This window comes from Nomascus leucogenys, chromosome 22a (genome assembly GCF_006542625.1).
Source record: "Nomascus leucogenys isolate Asia chromosome 22a, Asia_NLE_v1, whole genome shotgun sequence".
Classification (NCBI taxonomy): Eukaryota; Metazoa; Chordata; class Mammalia; order Primates; family Hylobatidae; genus Nomascus; species Nomascus leucogenys.
In genome coordinates this window covers 12,744,317-12,767,890 of record NC_044402.1, presented here as the reverse complement: position 1 = coordinate 12,767,890, position 23,574 = coordinate 12,744,317, and the positions used below count along the sequence as shown (strand labels likewise).

Genomic DNA, 23,574 nt, shown 5'->3' with positions numbered 1-23,574 from the left:
ACGAGAGCAGGTCATTCATGAGGCCCTCCCCGCCGAGACTCACACATGTGGATGAAATCATATTCACAGCCCAACATTAATAGCTGGGTGCAGTGGCACAAGCCCCTAGTCCCAGCTACTTGGGAGGCTGAGGTGGGAGGATCACTCAGGCCCAGGAGATTGAGGCTGCAGCAATGCACAATAGTGCCACTGCACTCCAGCCTCGGCAATAGACTGAGACCCTGTCTCCAAAAAAAATAAAGAAAGAAAAATAAATATCAACATTAAAAGGTCATCCACTCAGCTAGAAACCATCATTCTGAGCAAACTATCGCAACGACAGAAAACCGAACACCGCATGTTCTCACTCATAGGTGGGAATTGAACAATGAGAACACTTGGACACAGGGTGGGGAACATCACACACCGGGGCCTGTCGTGGGGTGGGGGGAGGGGGGAGGGATAGCATTAGGAGATATACCTAATGTAAATGACGAGTTAACGGGTGCAGCACACCAACATGACACATGTATACATATGTAACAAACCTGCACGTTGTGCACATGTACCCTAGAACTTAAATAGAAAAAAAAAAAGGTCATCCACTCAAAAGACTTCACATCACTGACAGTGCTCAGGGCATTATGTGGGGTACAGCAGATACTCGGATGATCAAAAGCCTTCTCTGCTTTACCCCGCCAGATCTATAGTCCTAGCCAGCAAGTTCATGTCCTCGGTTATGAGTTAAAGGCACTTGGCTGTCCTCACTCCCCTCCCCTAAACACACCAGGAAGCAGCCTGGTGTAGTGGGAAGGCTATGTGACCAAGAGTCAAGAAACCCAGGTGCTTGGTGTCATCACCTCTCACAGTCACCTTTGGGCAAGTCACTTGGTTTCTCAGGGTCTCAGTCTCCTCATCTGTGACATGAAGAGTACTGCAGATGCCCTTAAGGTCTCTGTAAAGATGGCCTCTAGTTCCAAGGGTGTAAACAGACTGAGAAAATGAAGAGTGTATTTGTAAAGGTAAACTTGAAGGCTTCACAGGGGAGCTGTTCTAGAACGGGATGGACCACCAGCTAGAGGCATTCCAGGTAACAGGAGGGCCACCCACGCATTCGCTGCCTTCCTTCCAAAAGGGGGCCAACAGCCGAGCATGTGGATGGGATGACCCAATTCTCCCTCAGCAACTGAGGCCGCTTAGAACACAGACATGCTCCTTTCTCCCCTCGAAGTCCCAAGAAGAGTCTCCGCTCAGCTCTGAATAAATGAGGGCGATTCTGATTCCATGTTTATGCGTTAGGACAGTGACCTTTAAAGAGAGAACTCAGATTCATTAAGACATGAAGTTAAGCCAAACTCATGAGGGAAAGAGGCTACATGAAACCAAAGGGGAAAACATCTGAGAAGCAGGCACCAACAAGCTTTTGAGTGGGGATGAAAGCATCAGCATTAACAGAAGAATTCTTCCTAAACACGATCTCTTCTGGGATGGGAACAGAGAGGGCAAAGAATTTTTCCAGTCACCTCACTATCCACAAGCGGACTTTGTGCCAAGCTTTCCAGCTTATCTATTATACGGAGGGCCTCGTGCATTTTTCACAAGTCTCTTAGAATTACCAATCTGCTGGGCGGGTGAGCACCCCGTACCATTTTATCACCACTCAGAAGAAGAAAGGCACCGCCATCTCCATGGCAAATGGTAAGCACATGTTCCCTCACAGGGCCTGCCAGCTAAAGGACACCAAGAGTGGGATCCTGGAGCTAACAAGGGCAGCCTGGTTCTAGGCAGAAACATTCAGCCCCTGCCAGGATGAGTGAGGGCTGGAACACACCTGGGGCAGAGTGTCACGGTGCCCGCCTACAGCACAAGCTCTCTCAGGGTTTTCAGAGGCCCCAAGCCCATGGAATGATGCCAACAGAGGCAACTGGCCCTTTGCTAAGCTACCACTGAGAATCTGAGCAGAATGAGATGAACGTCAGAGATACTCTTTCCTCCTCGAACCTCACAGGCAGGAAATGGGCAGGGAGTGAGACACAGGGATTTGCTCCTTCTAATGGAAAATGCTATCAGAGTCCTGAGTTCAGATTCTGCCTCTGACGTTGATTCTGTGTCTGGAGTTAACCCTCTGAGACTCGCCCTGGGTAAGGTCCATTCTGAATAAAGCCTACCCGAGGCAGCTGCTGTGGGCATCACGGAGATCATGGATGTGAAAGGAGTTTGTAGACACAAAAATGAAAGGATTCTCATTACCCTGCAACACCTGGGCTCCTAGGGCCAAACCTGATGCAAGGTCTCTGGGCTCACCCTGCCTTGCCCTGTGCAGCCGACCCCAGAGAAGCCAGCTGTGCCTATGGAAGGGGGCTGTGGTTCTGGCCCATGCCCACCCTCCTGCTGATGCCTGGGGTGCAACACAACCTCCCAACCCCACCGGCAGCCCAGGCTCCAGGCAGTGACCTTCCAGGGGATTCATTTTTCCGAGATGCAACTCAAAAAGGACTTACAGATTAAATAGGAATCTGGGATGTGTTTCAAAACAATCCGGGTCGGGGGCAGGGACAGAAGTAGGTGAGGGACGGATGAAATGAGAGTGGCTGCAGCTGCTGATGCATGAGGCTGGGAGGTGGTACCTGGGAGCACGTTGTGGCATTCTCTCTTCTCAAATGTTTTCAATGTCCCATAACACAAAGTTTGGGGGGAAATGGGAGGCAGGTAACCAGATCTTCCCCTTCAACCCTGCACCCCTAGGTGTGCCAGAAACGGATTCAAACACCAACACTATCTTTCAAGAAGAAATAAGAGCCAGCTACCCAGATGGGAAAGACAACGAGAGATTAATTATAGTAAGGATAATAATAATAATAATGATCATAATCAGTAATCATTTAAAAATAAAGGCAGTGGCCACTTACCTGGGACTTGCTATATGCATATTGCTGGACAAAAGGGTTTTCAAACACTGCTTCTTTCAATATAAAAATGCTATTGGGTAAAAGCCCAAACTATAAAACTTTTAGAAGAAAACACGGTCATAAATCTTCATGACCTTGGATTAAACAACCGTTTCTTAAATGTGACCCCAAAAGCACAAGACAGAAAAAGAAACAGATGAAGTGGACATCATGGAAACTGGAAACCTCTGTGAGTTCCAGCCCCCATCTGCCCTAGGCCTGTGCTCTGAGGAGAGCCTGTGCGTGACCCGCCTGGCAGAGGCCCAGGGGCCCGGACTGACCCCTAAGCCAGCAGGGATGGCTGTGCGCAAGGCAAGTCCTGGCAGGTCTCGCAGCACCTTCCCGTATTTGTGGGTCCCCACAGCACAGTGAGGGTGGCAGGGCTTTTCCCCATTTTTCTCAGGACCCTGAGGCTCTGAGAGGTTTTGGTCAGAGATGAAGTCCCGGGCTCCGGCCCTGCCCATCCTAACAGCTTGCTCCTTCCTTCACTCAGGACCCAGGGGCTGAAATTCTGCCCACTGGGCTGCATGGCCTGAGCGCCGAGCGGGTACTATGGCAGGGCTGGGAAGGTCCTGCTCCACACGCTGCTTAGGAAATCTCTCCTCCAGTGGGCGGGGAGGCTGGAAGGGAGGAAAAGACCCCACACAGAGCCTGGAAACCCTTCCTCCTTGCTGGGCCTCAGCTCCCTTCTCTGTAGAGTGAGGGCTGATGGCATGAAGGGGCTGCATGCCAGGAAGCTGGAGGCCGCCAGGCCCAGTTAACTGGGCCTTCCTCATTGTGAGCCTGGGCCTCACCTGTAAACGCAGATTGTACTTGTTCTTACCTCATAGGATTTTTATTAAAAACAGCCTGATTGAGGTATCATTCACATACTACACAATTTACCCCAAAGCAAGGGCTGTTGGAATATTAACAGGGTTGTGCAACGATCAGCTCAATTTTAGAACATTTTCATCCCATCAGAAGGAAATCCCATTCCCTTTCACTCTCAGCCCCAAGTCTAGCCTCTGGCAACCACACATCTACTTTCTGTCTGGGTAGATCTGCCTATTCTGGGCATTTCCTTCAAGCAAAGCCATGTGATGTGTCGTCCTTCATGACTGGCTCCTTTTGCTCACATCGTGGTTTAAAATGCATCCATGTCATAGCATGCAGCAGTGCTTCATTCTTCTTTAAGACCAAATAGTACTTCACGGTATGGTATAGCGTATTTTGTTTATCCATTCGTCATTGGATGGAATTTGGGTTGTTTCCATTTTTTGGCTGTTAGGAACAATGCCGCTGTGAACATATACGTGTATAAATTTTTGTGTAAACATACGTTTTCACTTCTCTTGGGTGTATAAATTGAAATGAAAATATAAAAGACCCCAAGATTTGGCTCCTCAGGCATGGATGTTTTAAATCATAGTCATAATGATCCACCATAGTATACAAGTGTAGCACTTTTCTGGTTCAACAAGGGCAGTGACACAAAATACTGCATTTGATTCTCAGAGCAGCCCCATGGTTTGTAGAGCAAATGCCTCTGTTTTTATTCCCATTTTATAAATAAAGAAACCAAGTTACTGAAAGGCAATGTGACTGGCTCAAGGTCAAACACAACCAGCTGGGGGGCTTTGCCAGGATTCAAAATCAGCCATTCCAGTGTCAAACCCCAGGCCACTACAGTGCACCTGGTCACCTACAGAAACAGGCTCGGGCCGGGCGCGGTGGCTCACGCCTGTAAATCCCAGCACTTTGGGAGGCAGAGGCAGGCGGATCACAAGGTCAGGAGATTGAGACCATCCTGGCTAACACAGTGAAACCCGGTCTTTACTAAAAATACAAAAAATTAGCCGGGCATAGTGGCGGGCGCCTGTAGTCCCAGCTACTCGGGAGGCTGAGGCAGGAGAATGGCGTGAACCCAGGAGGCGGAGCTTGCAGTGAGCCAAGATTGTGCCACTGCACTCCAGCCTGAGCGACAGAGCAAGACTCTGTCTCAAAAGAAAAAAAAAGAAACACAGGCTCTGTGACTGAACTGCTGTGAATCCCCAGAAAGGCTAGGGAGCACCCGAAAGCTAAACACTAGTGAACCTGACACGCGGTGTCTCGTGCCTGTAATCCCAACACTTTGGAAGGCTGAGGCAGGTGGATCACCTGCGGTCAGGAGTTTGAAACCTGCTTGGTCAACATAGCAAAACCCCCCACAAAAATACAAAAATTGTCGGGCGTGGTGGTGCACGCCTGTAATCCCAGCTACTCAGGAGGCTGAGGCAGGAGAATTGCTTGAACATGGGAGGCAGAGGTTGCAGTGAGCCGAGATTGCACCACTCCACTCCAGCCTGAACGATAAAGTGAGACTCCAACAAAAAAAAAAAAAAAAAAAAAAAAAGGGCTGGGCACAGTGGCTCACGCCTGTAATCCCACCACTTTGGGAGGCTGAAGCGGGAGTATCACAAGGTCAGGAGTTCAAAACCAGCCAGTTAGAGACCAGCCTGGCCAACATGGTAAAACCCCGTCTCTACTAAAAATACAAAAATTAGCCAGGCATGGTGGTGGGCGCCTGTAATCCCACCTACTCAAGAGGCTGAGACAGGAGAATCACTTGTACCCGGGAGGCAGAGGTTGCATGAGCTGAGATCGTGCCACTGCACTCCAGCCTGGGTGACAGAGCAAGAATCTGTCTCAGGAAAAAAAAAAAACAAAAAAAAAAAACTGGCAAGCACAGGCCTGAAAGCCAGTGTGGGCCTGCCTGGAGTTTGCTTCTTGGTACTCCAGCTTTCCATGTGAAATAGATCAAGCATCAGAGGGGGCTCAATTCCGTCACCTCCCCCATGGCCACAGCAGCATCGGCTGGGGATGACGACAGCCTCCTGTACTGAACCCAACAGGATTCAAGAATCCTGACCACCACCTGGCTCCAGAAGGAGATAGGTGGCGGCACCAAGGCGAATCCAGCGTACCATGCCCAGAGGAAACTTCCCAGCCGACTCTAGGATCCACTGCATCAGGGCCTGTGTGTCCAGTTAACACTAGGCTACCCCATTAACACCAGTGATTCTACCCTTGACAGAAGAACTGAAATTACTTCCTTATGGCTGTTAAAAGTACTCACAGGGGCTTTCATGGGAAAGGAAGCGACCCTGGGCTCACTCAGCACAATTTCACTCCCCTGGCTCCTCCTGAGAGCACAGCCAAGCCCAGCTGAGGGCCACAAGGCCTGGCCTTTCCACCAGCTCCTCCGCACCCAGCGCCGGGTGAAACTCTGGAAGTCTCTGGTTCCTGAAGCCTTGGCATCTTGACGAGGTCCTGCCAAGATTCCAGGGTGAGTTATAAACATGCTCACCACGCACAGGTCACAGACCTATACACCTTGCAGGAATGGACACATTTCCCCCTTAAAACAACCCTATGTAGATCCCATTAGCAGCCCCATTTCACAAAGAAACTAGGCCTGGCCAGGTGTGGTGGCTCACGCCTGTAATTCCAGCATTCTGTGAGGCCAAGGCAAGTGGACTGCTTGAGTCTGAGAGTTCAAGACCAGCCTGGGCAACATAGCGAGACCCTGTCTCTACAAAAAATTAAAAATTAGCCAGGCATGGTGGTGTGCACCTACTCAGGAGGCTGAGGTGGGAGAATCACTTGAGCCGGGAAGGTCGGGGCTCCAGTGAGCCGTAATCACGACATTGCACTCAGCCGGGGCATTACAGTGAGACCCTGTCTCAAAATAAAATAAAAATAAAAAAGAAAACAAAGTAGGGCTCAAAGCACCTAGTACGTGGCCAGGGCTCTCCCTGCCAGCGTTGGCCAAGATGGGGTCTGAACCCAGGGCCTCTGGCTCCAGAGCCCTCCAGTCAAAGACCCAAGGCATGGAAGGCATGGTGAAATGAAAAGCATCTCAGCTCTAACTAGGGCCAGGGTTGCTCTGCGGCATTTCAAGAAAAAGGGAAGCTTTTCTCATGTTCATTACCCAAAGGCGAGGCCACCAGCCTGGCAGTCCAGGGAGGCCGGGTGTGTTCCATTTGGGGTCAGCACGAGGTAAAGCATCCAAGAAAAAAAATACTAGATCCAGTTTGCAATTTCCTTTCCCAGAGGGAAAGGCACAGATGGTCAGAACTAGCAAAACCCAGATGGACCCTTCGTCCAGCCCCCATCTTTTCGGAAAGGGGAAAGGAAGTGGTAGCGAGGCCAGGGTCGCAAGGGAGAGTAGCAGAGCTGAGACTGCAGCTCCATTTCCACTGTTCCTCCCAACCCATGGTCCTCACTGGTTCTTTGTTCTCTCAAAGCCACAGCTGGACCAGAGGCTCTGCATCTCTTCCCAGCCCTGGAGCAAGACAGATGAAAGCAAATGGAAGACACACACCCCTTAGGACAGTAAATACACGACATAACTGAAGCCACAGTCCACAGGGCCTCTGTGAGGAGGGTCCGCGTGGCGCAGGCGGAAGAGCGTGTCAGGGCCAGCACTGCGCTTATGCACAAGAGGGCTCCCAGGGAAGCTGTGAATGAAGGAGTGGCCCCTGCAGGGGGAGGACTAACAGACACAACAGTGTCAAGAGCAGTTGTACTTTCGAAGGCAGAAAGTGTGGTTCAGCAGAAAGCAAAGCCTCTCCCTGGGAGGTCAGGTCACATGGGGATGGGGGTGGGGCCAGGCCAGGCAATGCTTTCTGGGAAGGACAAGTAATGAACTCTCTTGGCAGACCACTGCAACCGTGAAACCAACCCCTGTTGATTAACTTGTCATCAACCAAGGCCAGCCGAACATCCCCTAGGCAAAGCCTTCCTGGCACCTCCCAGAATACCTGCCTGTTGATTACAGCTTACAGAAAACCACATGCCACAGACAGTCCTGGGAAATTGACACTAGGCCTGGGTGCAACAGAATGTGCCAGGCGGCCAGGCTGGCATAGGGTTGGAGTTGGAGATGCATGCAGGTAAACCTTGGAGGTGGGCTCTCAAGAGCCAAAAGAAGGTTGCAGCAGCATCCACTGTATGCTGGGACAGGACCACCAAGCCTAGCTACCCAAGGTGTCATTCACAAAGCCTACCACTGGGCTGGGCAGCGTGCAACCTATGTAACAGTCCCTGACAGTCAGCCAAGGCTTCTGCCTGCCCATCACTGTCAGACAATCTTTTGCAGCCCAGCTACACCTGGCTAACTTAACCCCAATGCATGGGTCCTGGGGCACTGTGCAAGTTGAAACAAACACGGAGTCAAGAAACTTGGGTTACAAGTCCTAGAACTGCCATTCCCTTTACGTGTGTTTCTGAAAGTCACTTAAGTTATTTGTATCTCAGTTTCCCATCTGTAAGATGTGTGGGCTAGAATAACTCATTTATAACATCCGTTCTGCCTCTTAAGTTCTAGATTATTTGATTTTGTGATGTGATGAACAAACCAAAAACAGAGCTGTTAGGCCCCTGAACGGAGCCAAGAGACATTCAAACACAGGAGTCAGGGCCTGCTGTCCTCAGAGCACACCCACGGCACGGTCACTGCATGCATCCCAGTCGCCTGCAAGCCAGTGAGATCCATGCCCACCACAGGTGAGGGAGGGAGGCCAGCAGGAGGCACACCCTGATGGGCAGTGGACAGCTGTGCGTTGGCAACAGGCACCGACCACCAGCCCAAGCAAAGCTGTCCTCTAAGGCTGCGGTTCCCTGCGGTCTCTGTTTTGCCTGGACTCCGTCCTAGTGTGTTGAGGGCATTTCCTCACTCCTTCTTTCCTAACTTTTCTAAACTGGCTCCTTGGGAGAGTTGAGCTCCCCCATCAGCAGACACTTGGGTCTTAAGCAACCCTCATTTGTATTCCAGAGAAATCTCCCATGTCTGAGCACTCAGCCTGAGGCCTCCAGACAGTACAAGAGCAGAAAGAGTGGCAGCCTCTGAGAAGCACGTGTGAGAGCTTGTGAGTGCGTGTGTAAGAATGAGTGTGAGAGCATGTGTGTGTGTGCGCGCGTGTGTGGTGATGGATGTCACCTATTCAGCTATAGAGCAGCCACATTCTCCCCACCCTCCCAGAGGCTCCTAAGTGGCGGCCGTGTGGCTGAACAAAGGAGAGGCGTGGGGCTGACCAGCAATAAAGGAGCAGGGAACTGTGGGTGCAGGGGGCACAGGGTTGGGGGCTGGGGAGGAGCCTGCTGAGGTTGGTGATGTCAACCACAAAGGGTCACAGGCATGGGCCAGGGGAGAAAGGACACTCCAAGCAGAGGGGACAGCAAAAGCCGAAGTCTGGGGTAAGGGAGCCCAGCACATTCACGGGCCTGCTGGGGGCCTGGCGGGGCTGGGGCGGACGGCAGTCTCAACATGAAAAGTGAGGACAAGGTAGAGAGCAGGAGACGGACCACCTGAGGAGTTTGGACTTGACCCTAAAGCAACAGGGTCCTGAGCTGGGAAGTGACAAGGACAGCTATGGGTTATGGAGTGACCAGTCCAGCAGCCTGCAAGGCCACAGGATGGAGCTGGGGATGGATGCGGTCTTGGTGGTGTGTCAGATGTGGTGCTGGCCTTAGGGGTATGTGTGCTGGACCTCACTGTTCAGGAAGAACTGATGGGCTGCCTTCATCTTTTATACAGTGATCTCTGTGATTTGGTAGAGCTGGCAAAAAGAAAACTCTGATGCAATCGGCCTCTAGGCCTATTAGCTCCTGCGAGCCAATATTTAAACCCATGAGCTCAGGCTGGGGTGGTCAGACACGGAGTGCGGAAGAGAAAAGTGAGGCATGAGAACACAGCACCAGACAGGGGCAAGATGGCCCAGATTCAGGGTCCGGGCAAACCAAGTGAGGCAGCATGACACCATCCTTCCCAGGGCCTGGAGCTCCCAGCAGCAAAACCAACAGGCAAGAGGAGGAGACTGCCAGGATCCTGGCACCCTCTAACATTTTGTGACTCCATGCTAAGGTAAACTGATTAGAGACGCTTCCTAAGGTGGTGGAAAGGGACCAGTCCTTGGTTGGTGGCAGTGTAACTGGCACTGCTTCTGCAGAGAGAAACCAGACAACAGCCAAAATTCAGAATGTGCAAACTCAGCATCCCGATTCCTAGGTGTTTATCCTACAGAATTCCTCACCTGTGTACCCAAAAATACATGTACTAGGCTATTCACTACAGCATGTTTCTAAAACATGATCAGAAATGACCTAAGTATACATCAGTAGAGAGCTGGCTTGGTAAAGGACAGGGAGGCCATTTAACATGCAGCCATTAGAATGAGGCTGCCTGCAAAAGACTAAGGTGAGATCACTTCCAGGGCATACCGTACAGCCCCATTGCACAGGGGCTGTGTAGTGAGGAAGACTGTCTGTGTTCAGTCCCACAGAACCCCCTGGAAAGGCTCCAGGCCACTGGAACTGATGGCTGCCCCCCAAGACGGGAAGCGGCTGGCTGGGCAGCAGAGGGACTCTGTTCACAAACTTGTTCCAAATGCACGTGCCAGCTCGTTCAGGACTGCTGAGAGCCCAGCAGTGGTGCACAGGGCAAGCCACACTTAGGATCCATCAGACTCACAGTCCATGTGCAAGCTGGCCAAACTCGGTGTCCCAGGCCCAACAAGGGGTGGGGGAAACGCTGGAGCCCTGGGAAGGGCTGGGGAAGCTTCCCTGGAGCAGACGCCAACAACGACCCATCCCCCCCCGGTGAACAGAATGAATATAGAATAAGGGATTCAAAGCAACCAGGCTCCAGCCTCCAGAGTGAATGAACTGTACATGATTCTCCATTCCAGATTGGGGGAAGGCATTAAAAGGGGCTGTGTGGGGCGGAGCAGGGCAGGGGCCCGAGCACGCAGACAAACGGGGCACCTGGAATGTGATTCTGCATGCAGACCCCACTGTATTTCCTGTGGCCTGCAGGTCACAGGCACCCCCATCCTGAACGTGGGTGCCACCCACAGTGGTCACTTCAGGTCATCCTCCCACGGGGGCTACTGAGGCATTACAGTGTCATGCTCCTCACTTAGCCGCCTGGCATGTGGTGTGAGCCATGGCTGGGAGAAACCACAGGCTCTCTGGGGGAGAAACTGTTGTTCAAGAGCCAGCAGAAAGACCCATGCAAAACAATGGTGTTCAGGCCAAAAAATAACCCTGACCGCTACAGAGGAGAGGGCTGGAAGGAAACAGAACACTATTATTTGGAGACAGCAAACTCCCCCTTTTTCCAGGCCCGCCACTGAAAACAATACCTCCCCTCTGTCCCCAGATTTCACACCAAACTTTTATGAGCTTTCTCCACCTTCTGTCAGCGGGAGGCAGGCAAGGTGCCCAGCCAGAGCTATTCCCCTGACAAATGTCACATGCTCTGTCACAGCACCATCGCACTAGTCAGGTCCTCTAGGCGACCAGGGAAGGATCCCGCAGGATGAAGGGACAGCTGGGATTTCCACGCAGACGGAGCTGGAAGGGGTCAGTCATCTGGCCCACTGTCACAGCTACCAGCTGAACAAGAGGAGGACAAGAAAGGGCCTGCCTGCCCAAGGTCACAAGGAGCTGGCTTCCACTCACCTCAGCAGCAGCCCCGCGCCCCCTAAGCACCTGTCTGAACCCCTACCCGCATTCCCACGCACCTGCTCAGGTGGGCCTGTGCAGCTGCCCTTCCCCTGTGTACAATAATACACAGGAGAGTAGCTTCCCTACATCAAGGCCAAAGGTGACATGACTGCTGGAGCCCCACCCACCCCACCCTGGCCCACAGTTGCCCAGCTGAGTCTGACTTGCAGTTCCCAGAATAAGCCAATGCCTCCTGGCAGCCCATGGACTCCCCTGCCTTGTCCATGTGATGCATTGCTGGGTTTGCAAACGTGACTCACAGCAAGCAGGGCTTACAAACTAGTGTCTGCAGGGAGAGAACAGTCATCCAGAATCAGCGCACAGTTTGCGGTGGTGCTGCTGACCTAGGCCAACTGGGTCACTGAGGCCAGAGGACCCCTCGGCTCCTCACCTCTGCATCCAGCCACCCGAGTCTTCCAGTTTCTGGTACAGGCTCTAGGTGCACAATAAGAGAGACAGCTCCTGCTGCCAGGGGTGACCTGGCTACGACATCTACCCCGTGGATGACACTGGCCTCTGTTCCACGTCAGCCATCCTCTTCAGTGGCTGCGGGCATGCTCAGAAGTGGGAGTCGTCCTGCCGCCCCGGGAGCTCCTCCCTGACCTCTGACTGCTGCAATGGGCAGGGCCCCTTCCTCCTCAGAGAGCTTGGGGACTAGAAAATGGCACATTGTCTGTGGCTCAACTTGGGGCCATCAAAGAAGGGAGCTGGCACGATATTTTGTGTCCTCAAAGAGCTACCCAGCACTCCCAGGAGGCCACCAGGCCCAGGCTCAGCCTGGCTCCTGCCAGCCCACTTCAGACAGCCCTAGCCACCGTGCTCCAGCTGCACCCAGCTACTCCGGGTCCATGCGCCTCCGTCCTGTCTCACTGAAGGGCCTGGCCGGGTGCTGCCCCCTTGCCTGCTCCCCTCCTGACTGTTCTTCCCTTTAGGCCTCAGCTCAGTGTCAACTCTTCAGAGGATCAGTAACGACCCCCCTGTTCTCCCAGGCCTCGGTGTGTTTCTTCCTAGTACTCGCCGTCACTGGGGCTGTGTTACCTTGTCCTCTATTTACCTATGTTTTGTTGCCATCATCCGATGCACTCACACTCGGATACAGCTCCAGCAGGGCAGGGGCTGCATCCACCAGGCCTTATTCATTGTTGTATCTGTAATGTCTTTTAGGAACTCTGGCAGACCGTAAGTTCTCAACTAAGACTTGCTGAATGAACATAATAGTTATTGATGAATGATCTCACAGATCAGTGGAGAGACAAACGGGTAGGGGCCAGGGTCAGATCCAGGGCTGGCTGCCAGGAGGCGTGGGAGGCCTGGGGCAGGGACCTACAGACAGGGGCTCAGAGGATTTCCTCATGCCTCACTCTGTCCATCCCAGAGGGCCGAGGTCAGCAGAGGCCCAGCGCGTGGTTTACCCGGCCGGCTGTGCTCTTGGCTGGTGAGGTGGCAATGGGATTTATTACATGAAGACAAAGGCAGACACAGTAGGCTTTATCACGGGCACACAGCCTGCACAGGCAGCACAGAAACACGTTGGGAAGTCATGCCACCCACACAAACCAGGAGGAAACAGAAAACAGGGTGTCCTTTCTGCCGCAGGTACTAATATTACTGAAGAAAAGAAGTGACAAGATGTTAGTCCTCTTGGTGTGTGATTCCAAACACTAAAACCCAGAAACTGTACTCAATGGGGCCTCAGTGTCCACACAAAAATCAGAAACAACTTGACTGGCCCACCTGAGCTCTCAGAGCTGCTGGACCCATCTCTTACAAAACGCAGTGATGCTCAACCAGGGGTGGCATGGGCTCCCTCCACCAGGGAACATCTGGAGACATTTTTGGTTGTCATGAGGGGCAGGGTGGGGAGTGCTGTTGGCATCTGGTAATGAGCAGCCGGGAAGGCAACTAAGCACCCTGTATTGCCTGGGATAGCCCCTAGCAGCGCAGAATTATCCAGCCCAAGATGTCAATCATGTTGAGGTTAAGAAACCCAGAAATAGTGTGCATAAAAGTTCTTTCTAAAACTTTGGGGAAAATCTATTATTGATAAACAATGATATTTCTAAAACTCAACATGCCCCCAGACCCTGAGCTGAAAAACCCTGACCGTCCACACACAAGCAGAGGGGCTGCAGGCTACATGCTGGCTCAGAGCGCAGGCTTTGCAGTGCCCTCTCCTGCCCCTGTCCCAACTAGGCTACACAAAGTCTAGCTCTGTTCCTGGTTGGTAAGAGGGCCACATGTCTTCCTGGGGACCAGGCTTGCTTTCCACAAGGGGAAGTAACTGCAATGGGCTAACGGCACAGAATGGTCCCACCCTCCCCGAAGCAGAAAGGGCGATTCCTGGCCTGGCATTGGTGCACAATGGACAGATTGTGTGGCTGTCTCCACCACGGGAGGAGTCGCCTATGACCCAGGGCAGCAGTCATCGAGAGGCTGACCTCACAGCCACCCCAGAACAGGACATAATCTGTTTCTCTGGGACCAGGGCCACCAGATGCGTCCAACTCTGCCTCCCGTGGCATTTGCTGGCCAGCAGTCTCATCATCACATGGCACCAGCTGTGTCAGAGGCAATCCCAGATGATGACCTGCTGCCAAGGTGGCCCTGAAATCACCAACCCTCACACCACCCACAGCGCCATCAGTTGTCACCAAAGCCCCTCCGAGCTATGATCCTGACCTTGCCACTTTCTACCTGACCCTGGGCAAGTGACTTAACTTCCCTGGGCCGAAGTTGTCTCCCCCTGAAAAATGGGGAAATAATTCCATTATCTCAGGGACTGAGATGAGGACCAAAGACATAAGAGATGAGAACGGCCCATGGCAGAATGGGACACGTGGTTCATGCTTGGCGAATAGGGAGCCCTCCCATGGCTCCCTGGTGACAACACAAACCCCTTCCCGGGGCCCATGGTTCTTATTCTGACCCCACCGGTCAGCAGGCACAAAGGCAAAGCCGACACAAGCCCACTTAGATTCTACGGTGTTATTTATCCTCTGATCAGCTTAGATGTTATCTTCCAAGTTGGATTCGAACACCTAGAACAACAAAAACTTTTGTTTCTTCTACTTCCTCTGCATCCTTGTGCTGGCGACTGCTCAATAAACATCAGGGGCCGACAGGGTTTGATTCAATGCAGTTGTGAAATCACATTTGGGGCAAACGTGAGCCTCGGCCTTGGGTAGTCCTTTGGAGGTGGACGCAACAGCTCTGAAGGTCTTCTGTGCCATCCTGCACCTTCCCTGTGCGGTAGGCAAGGGGACCGAGGCCCAGGTGGGCCAGCAGGTGAAGGGTAGGGCCAGGAACAGCACTTGAGTCCCTCTGACCCCCACCTGGCCCTGCCTTTTAGGCATTTCTGCTCCCCTAGCACAGAATGCATCTCTCGTTTGGGGACACTTTCATAATCACTGCCTCACTGACTCCAATTAGGACTGAGAGCTCTCAAGTCAGCCGGGGCCACAGATAAGGCTGACAGAGTAGTCCTACTGTCACTGTAATAATAATATTGACATAAGTCACGGTGACTGATGGTTCACTAGGCGCCAGGCCTGTACTGAGCGGCTCGCACGCATCATCACACCCCAGGCACTCACAGTAAGCGTGGCTGACCCTTACACACACGTGCAGCACTCACACCATGCCAGGCACTACGGGAATCACAGGTTTTAATTAGTTTAATGCTAACAATAACCCTACAAGGTATTTTAATTGTTTTTAAGAAGAAAAAGGAACTATGCCGTATTGGGTTCCCTTGCCTGTAGGGAGGTCCAGTGAGATGGATGAGTCCGTGTCACCACAGGGCAGACACTGAGAGCCAGCATAAGCCTCACTGCCTTCTCATCCCTCTGCTGTGACAGCTGTCATTTCAGGCTGCAAAGCTGTAGCTAACCCTCCGTGACCACGTGGTGCAAGCCAAGCTAAGCCTGCACTGGGTGAGGGGAGCTGTCTATCCCTGCGGCGAAGCCTGGCCTCGCTTGGCGGACTAGCAGGGAGGGCCCCAAACGTCACCCCCTCCCACCAGCTCCCAGCGCCACTCACTTCCTGTCCCCTCAGGAGGGTGGTGGGGTCGCGGAGGCACTATTGAAGGCTAAACATGGTTTCCTTCCAGGGACAACATGAGAAGAACCAGTGTGGCCAAGTGTGCATTCTCTTCCGGCATCCTTTGGGGCAGGAGCTTCCTTACCAGATCCACTTTAGATCATTACACACTGACAGGAGCCTGGAGGTGAGTGCAACTTTGTCCTGTGTAGGCTGGGCAAGGCTCAAGCTGCTCAGAGGCCGGCCTTCATGGCAGCGGAGGGAGGGGACGCTCAGGACCACATGCAGGGGCACCTGGGGCTAAGGATGGGCACAACACTGAGCCTGGGGCCATGAGCTCCTTCTTCACCTTGGAAGCACCCAGGCTCAAAGGAGTAAACAGTGTCCTCAGCTGCTCAGAGTTCATCTTGCACTGGCAATCTCCCCTTCGAAGCAGGGCCTCTCTCTTGCCAATTATATCTGATCATATCACCGCCATCCCCGACCCACCCTCCCTGCAGGATAGAGTCCAAGCTGCACAGCCTGGCATGAAAAAGCCCTGAAGCTCCAGCCTTGCTGCTCCCTCTCCAACCTCGCTGACACCTGGAGACATCGCCGCACATGCCCATCAGGCAGCACCATCTGCCTCATTAACCCTCCTGGCCTCCTCCCTCCCTGCTCCAAGCAGCCCAGCAGAGCCACGTCCTCCCTCTGCAAGGCCATCAGGGCACCCCATGAAAGGCCGCCCCAGCACATGACCAGCACTGGGCATGTGCCGCCACCCAAACACTTAGGCACTGCAGGTGGCAATGGAAACACCAGCTGCTGGGAGCAGACACAATCCCTGCCCCAGTGAAGGGACAGACAATAGCCACTGATAAAGAATTACGAACTTCTGAAGGGCATGAAGGAAAAGTGCAAAGTTGGCAGGGCCTGGGACAAGAGATGTGTCATTAGTCAGCTCACGAGGGAGGACGTTTCTCGGGAAGGGGCACTGAGCTGACAGAACAGCTTGTGCAAAGGCGCTGAGGTGGACACGCATCAGAGCCTGAGCAGCTGCTGAGGGGGCCAGGGAAGGAGCGGATGGGGCAGATCACCGAGGCCCCATGGGTCAAGCTGGCAATCATGGCCTTCAGTGTCACAGCAATAAGAAAGCATGGGATGTTTCAAGCCAAGCCGTGCTGTGATCAGACCTGTGTTTTTCCTAACTCATCACTTTAGGGGCAGTGAGGTCAGTTCTGGGTCTGCCCGCTGGCCTCCCCTCCTGGCCAGGAGCTCGTGGGCGGGGCACTCAGCAGTGCTGCCGCAGAGGACACTCTCCTTGCAGTCTGTGTGCAGACCGGGAATTCAGGGAACATCTGAGGGACAATTACCGTCCTTCCAGCTGATAAAAGACAGGCAAAAGGCAGCAGTTGAGACTGAAACCTCCTTCTTAGTTCTAAGCTTATTCAGGGAGAACCCCAGGAAGGTCCCCTGAGGCAGCCCCACATGGCCCATGGATCACAATCACAGCACCCCTTCAGGGGCAATTCCAGGGCTAGAAGGGGCAGCAGAAGAGGAGGGTGGCCCCCTCCCCTCCCACCCCGTGCCCACACCTGTCAGGTGGCTCTGGGTGCCACAGCGAGGAGAAGGCTCATGTTGCCCCCCCAGGAAAGCCACTCACCAGGCCAGGAAGCCCCTAGTGTCCCCAAGCCTGGGGCAGGGACCCTCTCGGCACGCAGGCCCCACGTGCCCACGTGGGCAGGCCCTGGGGGCCCCTGCCTGGGTCTGCGCACTGAAAACCAAACCTCAGGCAGAGCCTCGGGGGCACCAGGCTGCTGGCTCCACATGAACCTTGGAGCAGAAAAACAACTGAATCATCCCAATTGAGTCTCCAAGCCAAGCCATTTAGAAGCCAATCAAAAACACACAAAAAACAAACAAACAAAAACAAAAAAAATCCAAAACCCTGGGGCAGTGATGAAGGTTCTGTGACAAGCAGCTTTAATGTTCTGCAGTAAGCCTCTGGCCCACACCCTCCACCTGCCCACCAGAGCAGCCAGAAGCAGGCACAGCCTCCTGGCTCTGGGAATTTCTTCCCTCCCTGGGGACCAGAGCTTTCACAGAGGCAGCTCAGTGCAGTGCTCTGGGGCCCTGAGGAACATCTCAGAAATTCATTTTTCTCCACCCACACAGCCCCAGACCACTTGCTCCTCCCTCCCAGAACCTGAGTATGGCCTGTGGAGAAGGCCCTTCAAGCTGAGCCCCTGCTGGGCAAAGCATCTTGCCTCAGTTTCCCTGCTCACAGCAAAATGGGAGGACCCCAGCTCTGGGTGCTGCTTCCCCTGCCTCTGCCTATAGCATCCCTATCCCTCCCAGTCCTCAAACCACACTCATGCCTCCTTGTTAATGTCTGGAGAATAAAATTTAAAACAAAAATCTGAAAACAAAGGGCACGACTGAGGTCAAGGGTCCGCCTCCCTGGGTCTATGTGGTCTGGCTCTGAACTTGCATCTTATGGCAGAGGGAGGGGGACGATCAACGCTGACAGCCTGGTGACCGGTGGTAGAAGGAAGCCTCTTCCCCAGCCCCCATCCCAGTGCCTCTCAGTCATTCTCTGTGCCAACCCCGCCTGCCTCCTCTCTCCTGGGGCCTCTGGAAAGCGCAGCCCCGCACCCTTTTCCCCAAAGGATTGTTCTCCTCACAAAAGAGGAAACTTCTCACCTTATCAGATATCCGGCCTCTTACTGAAGCACAGATGGTGATGAAAATTTATCCCAGAAATACCGGTGCTGGGAGGTTATGGTGAGGTCACGGCAACCATCCCCCAAGACCCAGACAAGACACTGCCTGGGAAACGCACCTGTGGCTGCCTGACAGCCTTAAGCCGCAAGGCCCTACGCTGCCCTCCACACATGCTCCCTGTTAATATTCTTTTCTGCCCAGAAAAGGAACACGGCGGGCACTCTCATTCACTGTTGGGACATCACCCGCCTGGGCTGTGGGCTGTGTGTGTGTTTGGGGAGTGGGCAAGAGGGATAAGAGCTTGGGAGCAGATGTTCCAGAACTCTAGGCCCAGGCTAGCCGGGAGCTGTGGCCCCCTCTCTAGGAAGAGCAACCGTGTGGGTGTGATGAAGTGGCACTCAGCTACAATGGGCACTTTACACCCACAGGCGTTTACTCCTCCCAGCAACCTGCCCACCCAAGGAGGAAGGAACTGAGGCTGTGGGGAGGCATGCGGCTCCTAAGTTTTGGAGCAAGGATCTGCCTTGAAGAGAGTTTGACTCCCATGTCCTCCACCTCATCCATCTCTGGAGAGGCCACACAGCAGGTGAGGAGAGCAAGCTAGCGCAGGCTCAAATCCCACCTGGACCACTTTCTAGTTGTCCTGCACCTGCTTCCTCATCCACAGGAGGGGAATCATCGAACCTTACAGCTCATGGGAGCAAGTGGGTCAACTGCCATGAAGCGCTTTCGAGCAGGGCCTGGTATGCGGTAACTTCTCTGCAGTGCTTTCTGAGGTAACAGTAATCAGGCGTCTGGAAGGCCATCGTCCCCGAGATGGACTCAGCAAGAGATGCGCCATCCCTGCCCCAAAGGTCTGCGTGGCAGCCCAGGCATGGCTGTGCTCCTCCAGAGAATGAGCCCCAAGGGCACCACAGGCACATGAACTGGGCACTCGGGGGCCTTCCGAAGGAGACTCCGGGGGTGAGCCAGGAGCAAATGGCTCAGGGGAGAGGAAAGTCGCTGTATGACTTGGGATCAGCTGGGAACACACCCCAGGACAGTTGTGTAGGCTGGAGGCAGAGAGGAACAGAAGAGCAAGCCCTCAGGACGAGCAGTGGCTCACCTGAGAAAGTCAAGACTGACCCCTGGCTCTGCTGGGTCCCTGTGGACAAGCTGCACATGCTTCCACGCCTCTACTTCCTGCTTATCAACAAGGCTGGTGAGTCTGCACTGAGGGCTGTAGGGATCAAATGTAGCACATGGGTGAGTGCTGATCAGCCCAGCCCTGGCACAGGGCAGGGGCTCAGGAAGCAGCACATCACCAGGGCACATCTCCTCTGTCTTATTCCCCTCGAACCCCAGCACGCTCCTCCCAACGTGGTCTGAGCTTTTCTTATTCCTAGCACCCATTTTACAAATAAGGAAACTGAGGCTCCACGAGGTCACAGAGGAGCCCGACCATGTTTTTCCCACAGTCTCCAGTCCGATGAAGGAGACAGTGTTCAGTAAGTGGAATGGACTTGGGGCCACTGGCGGGGCAGACGCCCTGGAGGGCACGACGTGGGACATGCCCTGCCCCCAAGCAGAGGAGGCCAGGAGCAGGCTGCATCTGTGTCCGGGGCCACTTCCTGGTGGGAAGCAGGAATGTGCAGCAGGGAGCTGGCCAAGGAATGGGGTGAGAGCCCCAGCGAAGCAAGGGGGGCCAAGGCGGCTGATCGCAAACACGCGGGGAGAGAGCAGTGTCGGCAGGAAGGCAGCACCGGGTGACTAGGAGGCGGGTGAGATTCCCTTTGTCCTGATGAAGAAAAGCAGGGCACCAAATCTGCACCTGTCACACGCTAGAAACCCCAACTCAGGCATCCCCATCCCACCAGGCACGCCTGAAAACAGCTACCATCTTGACTGCATTTTCACTGACAACACAACTTTGTTTTTCATGACCTCTGAGCCGCTTTCTAGAGGACAGAATCACATTCTTGTCCACAACACAAAGAACACAGGACAAGTCAGTAGCCAGCATGAGAACCCCAAGGCGGTGGGCAGTTCACTGTGCGACCAGGACCTGGGAGGCCGCTGGGGAAGTGGTGTGGGGAGTGGGAAGCAGCCAAGGGACTCAGCAAGATACCTCAGGCCGTGCTCAAAGGTGAGTACCCAGGTCAAAGTAATGGGCAGAGGCAGGGTTCTCCACCAAGGCAGGACTCAGTTCAAAGGCCCTCAGGGGTCCCCTTTACCAAGTGCAGCAAAAGGGTTCCATTCCTTGTGCCTACCTGAGCCAGGGGAAAGGGCTGCGCGTGCCTGTGCTGAGGATGTGGAGGCCACACTGGAACTCAGCGATGCCTCATCAGTAAACCGTGTCTACATAGCCAGGGGGTGGAGACGGCCCGACCATGCCCTGGTTCAGTCCCCATGCTACACCCGAGGAAACTGAGGCCACACAGAAATACCTGCCCACGAGCCCATGTCTTGCCAGTGGCAGAGCCATTTCTCCAGACTATACCTCCAGAGAGCTGCTACCGCTCTAAACACACACACAGCCATTCCAGGGCCTCCCCTCCTCCTCCTGAAAATGCCACAACCAAGGGCTGCATGGTCCTTACTCACCTGGAACCTGTGCACCAGCTCCAGGGACTGGCTATCATTCTGGTCAGCTTCAAGGATGACGTCGGTCAGCTTGTGGATGATGACGTCCAGGGGGCCCTGCTCCTCGATCGGCCGGCTAAGGTTCAGCTGCGAGGCAGGGAACACAGACAAAAGCAACAACTTCAGCACCTGAGTCCACTGCCCCCATCCTCTTGTCCACCCCGGGGCATATCACTAGAGGACCCTCGAGCCTCCCTGTAGCACTCTGGAGATGGGGCAGGAGGAGGGCTAACATGGAAAATACAGGACAAGCAGGACAAACCCTCCAAGACCCCACAACTCTTCTCTCCTGCTAACTCCTCAAGGGCACACCCCACGTTTGTAACTTCTGTTCCCCAAGCCCCATGCTACCCAAGACGTGGAAGACACATAAGAGGAATCAAGGCGATAGTGTCAACAGACCAGGCAAGTGATGCTGAGAAATGGCTTTGCAGAGAAAGGCTTTTCTGAACACATCCCATCTGCCCAACCACCTAGGAAAACTACGGTTCCAAGGGGTTACGTAAATGACTAACATCACACAGCCAGATCAGAACTTAGATCTAAGTGGATACTGCTTCTGCTAACCTATAAAAAGTCTTAGCAAAGCTGTGGTCCTCAGGAATCTAGAAGTTGCTGTTTTCAGCGACCAGCCACTTGCACTTCACACTGAAATCTGGGCTCATCGGGAAAAGTGAACACGCGCAGGGCTGCCTGCAATCTGTTCCATACTGCTCCCCTGCTATGCCAGGGAAGGTGTTTATTTTTGCAAGTGCCTAAGGTTGGGAAGATCAGGCTCCAAGGGAGCCAGAGCCTCTGGCCAACAGACAGTCAGCGTCACCTGACCCCAAGAATGAGCACCTGCCAAAAGCCAGGGCAGCCTGACACCCGCTTCCTGACCCGCCACATGTCTCCCTCCCGGCACGCAGCCACCACCACCTGCAAGGCCAGTGCCTCGGAGGCAGCGGCGCCAGCCCGGCACCTGGCTGACCCCCAATTTGGCCTTAGCAGAGGCCAGAGAAGGCCACAAGCCCCACCCCTGCTCTCATCCCCACCCCCAAGTGGGTTTCCCTCCAGGATTCAAGGCTGACCGTTTTAAAAATGTTACTAAAGACATCATAATGACAACTATAAATGGTCACTGGCAGTGGGCACCATGCTCAAAGCTTGCATGCATTTCTTTCATTGTTTTTAACAACCACTATGAGAAGTGATTTTACAAATGAGGAAAGTGGAGGACGGAGACTTAAAACCTGCCTAGGGTCTCACAGCAGGAAGGCAGTGAAGCGGGGACACAAACTCAGATCTAAGGCTGCGCTTCTCACTCCATTCCCCGCTGCCTGACCCCGCAACCCTGCTCCCCACGCCTGCTCTGTGCCCTAGGCAGCTGTCCTGTAAGGCCACAATCACCTGGCTGCATTGTTCTCTGGCCAAGTTGGGCCAACTGGAGGCACAGCAGAAGATGGGCAAGAAGGAGAGAGGGAGGGGATGTATTTGCAGCATCCTCAAACCCCCACCCCTGCCATATTTCTGGCAGCAGTCACAGCCCCCATGGAGCAGGGCAGCCCCTCTCTCAACCCTACTGCCTTCCCTATGGCTCCAGGTACATTTTTGGTCCCCTAGTCCCCTCAGGCCTAGGGGTGGTGACGGCTCCCAGGGCTTGTTAGCACCGGGGAACTTTGTCCCGTGCTGGCTCTCAGGCAGGCCAAAACCCTGTGATGGTCCCTTACTAAACTCTTCTCCGTTGTACCCCCGGTACGCAGCAGCTCTTGTCTGCTGGTGTCTTTAACTCCTCTTTCTTACTGTTTGCCAGGAAAGATATTAAGGGATTTCCCCTACATAGAAAAAAAAAATCCTTTAGACCTCACAATAAGAAACTACTAAGGAATGCTGTTCCCTCCCCATGGTGACAGGCCTGTGTACAAAACAACACAAAATAAAACCAAAACCAGGCCAGCTGAGAAGCTGCCCATCTCTGGGGCTCTTGGGTGAAGAAGGGGAAGGGAAAGACACTTCCGAGTATCTCCTGAGACTCGGAGCCAGCTCATCCTCACGGCAAGCCCAGGGTCCGGGGAAGACGCTCCCTTACGCAAAGACCAGGACACCCACGGCCTAGGAAGGAAAATGACCAAGCAAGGCCACGCGGGTGGAGCGGCCAGGATAGAGGCTGTGCAGCAATGCCCATGTGTCAGCCTCCAAGCAGCCCGCTGACCTGGGCTCGCCATCCCCTGGGGCCTCATTTCCCCTTTGATAGAAACAAGAAACTGCAAGAGCTTTGCTGGCTCTCTTCACAGATTCCAAATTACACTCCACCCAACGCCTCTTCCCAGAAAAAGCAGACTCTGAAGGAAGGTAGAGAGGCCATGGGCAGAGAACACTAGGCTCTCAGACAGAGCCAAACACCAACCCGTTTCCACTACAGCCTGTGGCTTCAGTGGGACAGGCACCACAAACGAGAGGCCAAGGCAGCTACGAGCGCAGGGGGAGCCGGGCCACAGGAACGACGCATCCGGGCCCACAGAACCCCCATGCCCACCAGCATCCACACCTCCAGACAGCCCTCCAGGTTTCCCTGCCTGGGAGAAACTGTGGGGTTCCCTTGGCGCTGGGGAAGGAGGTGAGCAGAGGGGACACCCCTGGTGTCCTCACCTGGCATCAGCCTGAGGCCCGTAGACCTGACAACTGCAGCTGTTAGGAAAATAAGCTCTCCGCATCCCCAGCGCTCCACTGAAGGTAAACAGCTGAGCTCTGGAAACAGGCCACCCTCCTTTGTGTA

At 53.9% G+C, this 23,574-nt stretch overlaps 1 protein-coding gene across 2 annotated transcripts in view; it reads right to left on the bottom strand.

Moving 5' to 3' along the window:
* ITPK1 (inositol-tetrakisphosphate 1-kinase) overlaps positions 1-23,574 on the bottom strand; it is a 182,485-nt gene that overhangs the window by 60,677 nt on the left and 98,234 nt on the right. For both annotated transcript variants that reach the window (XM_030802367.1, XM_030802366.1), the window contains exon 4: positions 20,781-20,906. In XM_030802367.1, coding sequence (XP_030658227.1) covers positions 20,781-20,906 — 126 coding nt within the window. The remainder of the gene's footprint in view (positions 1-20,780; positions 20,907-23,574) is intronic.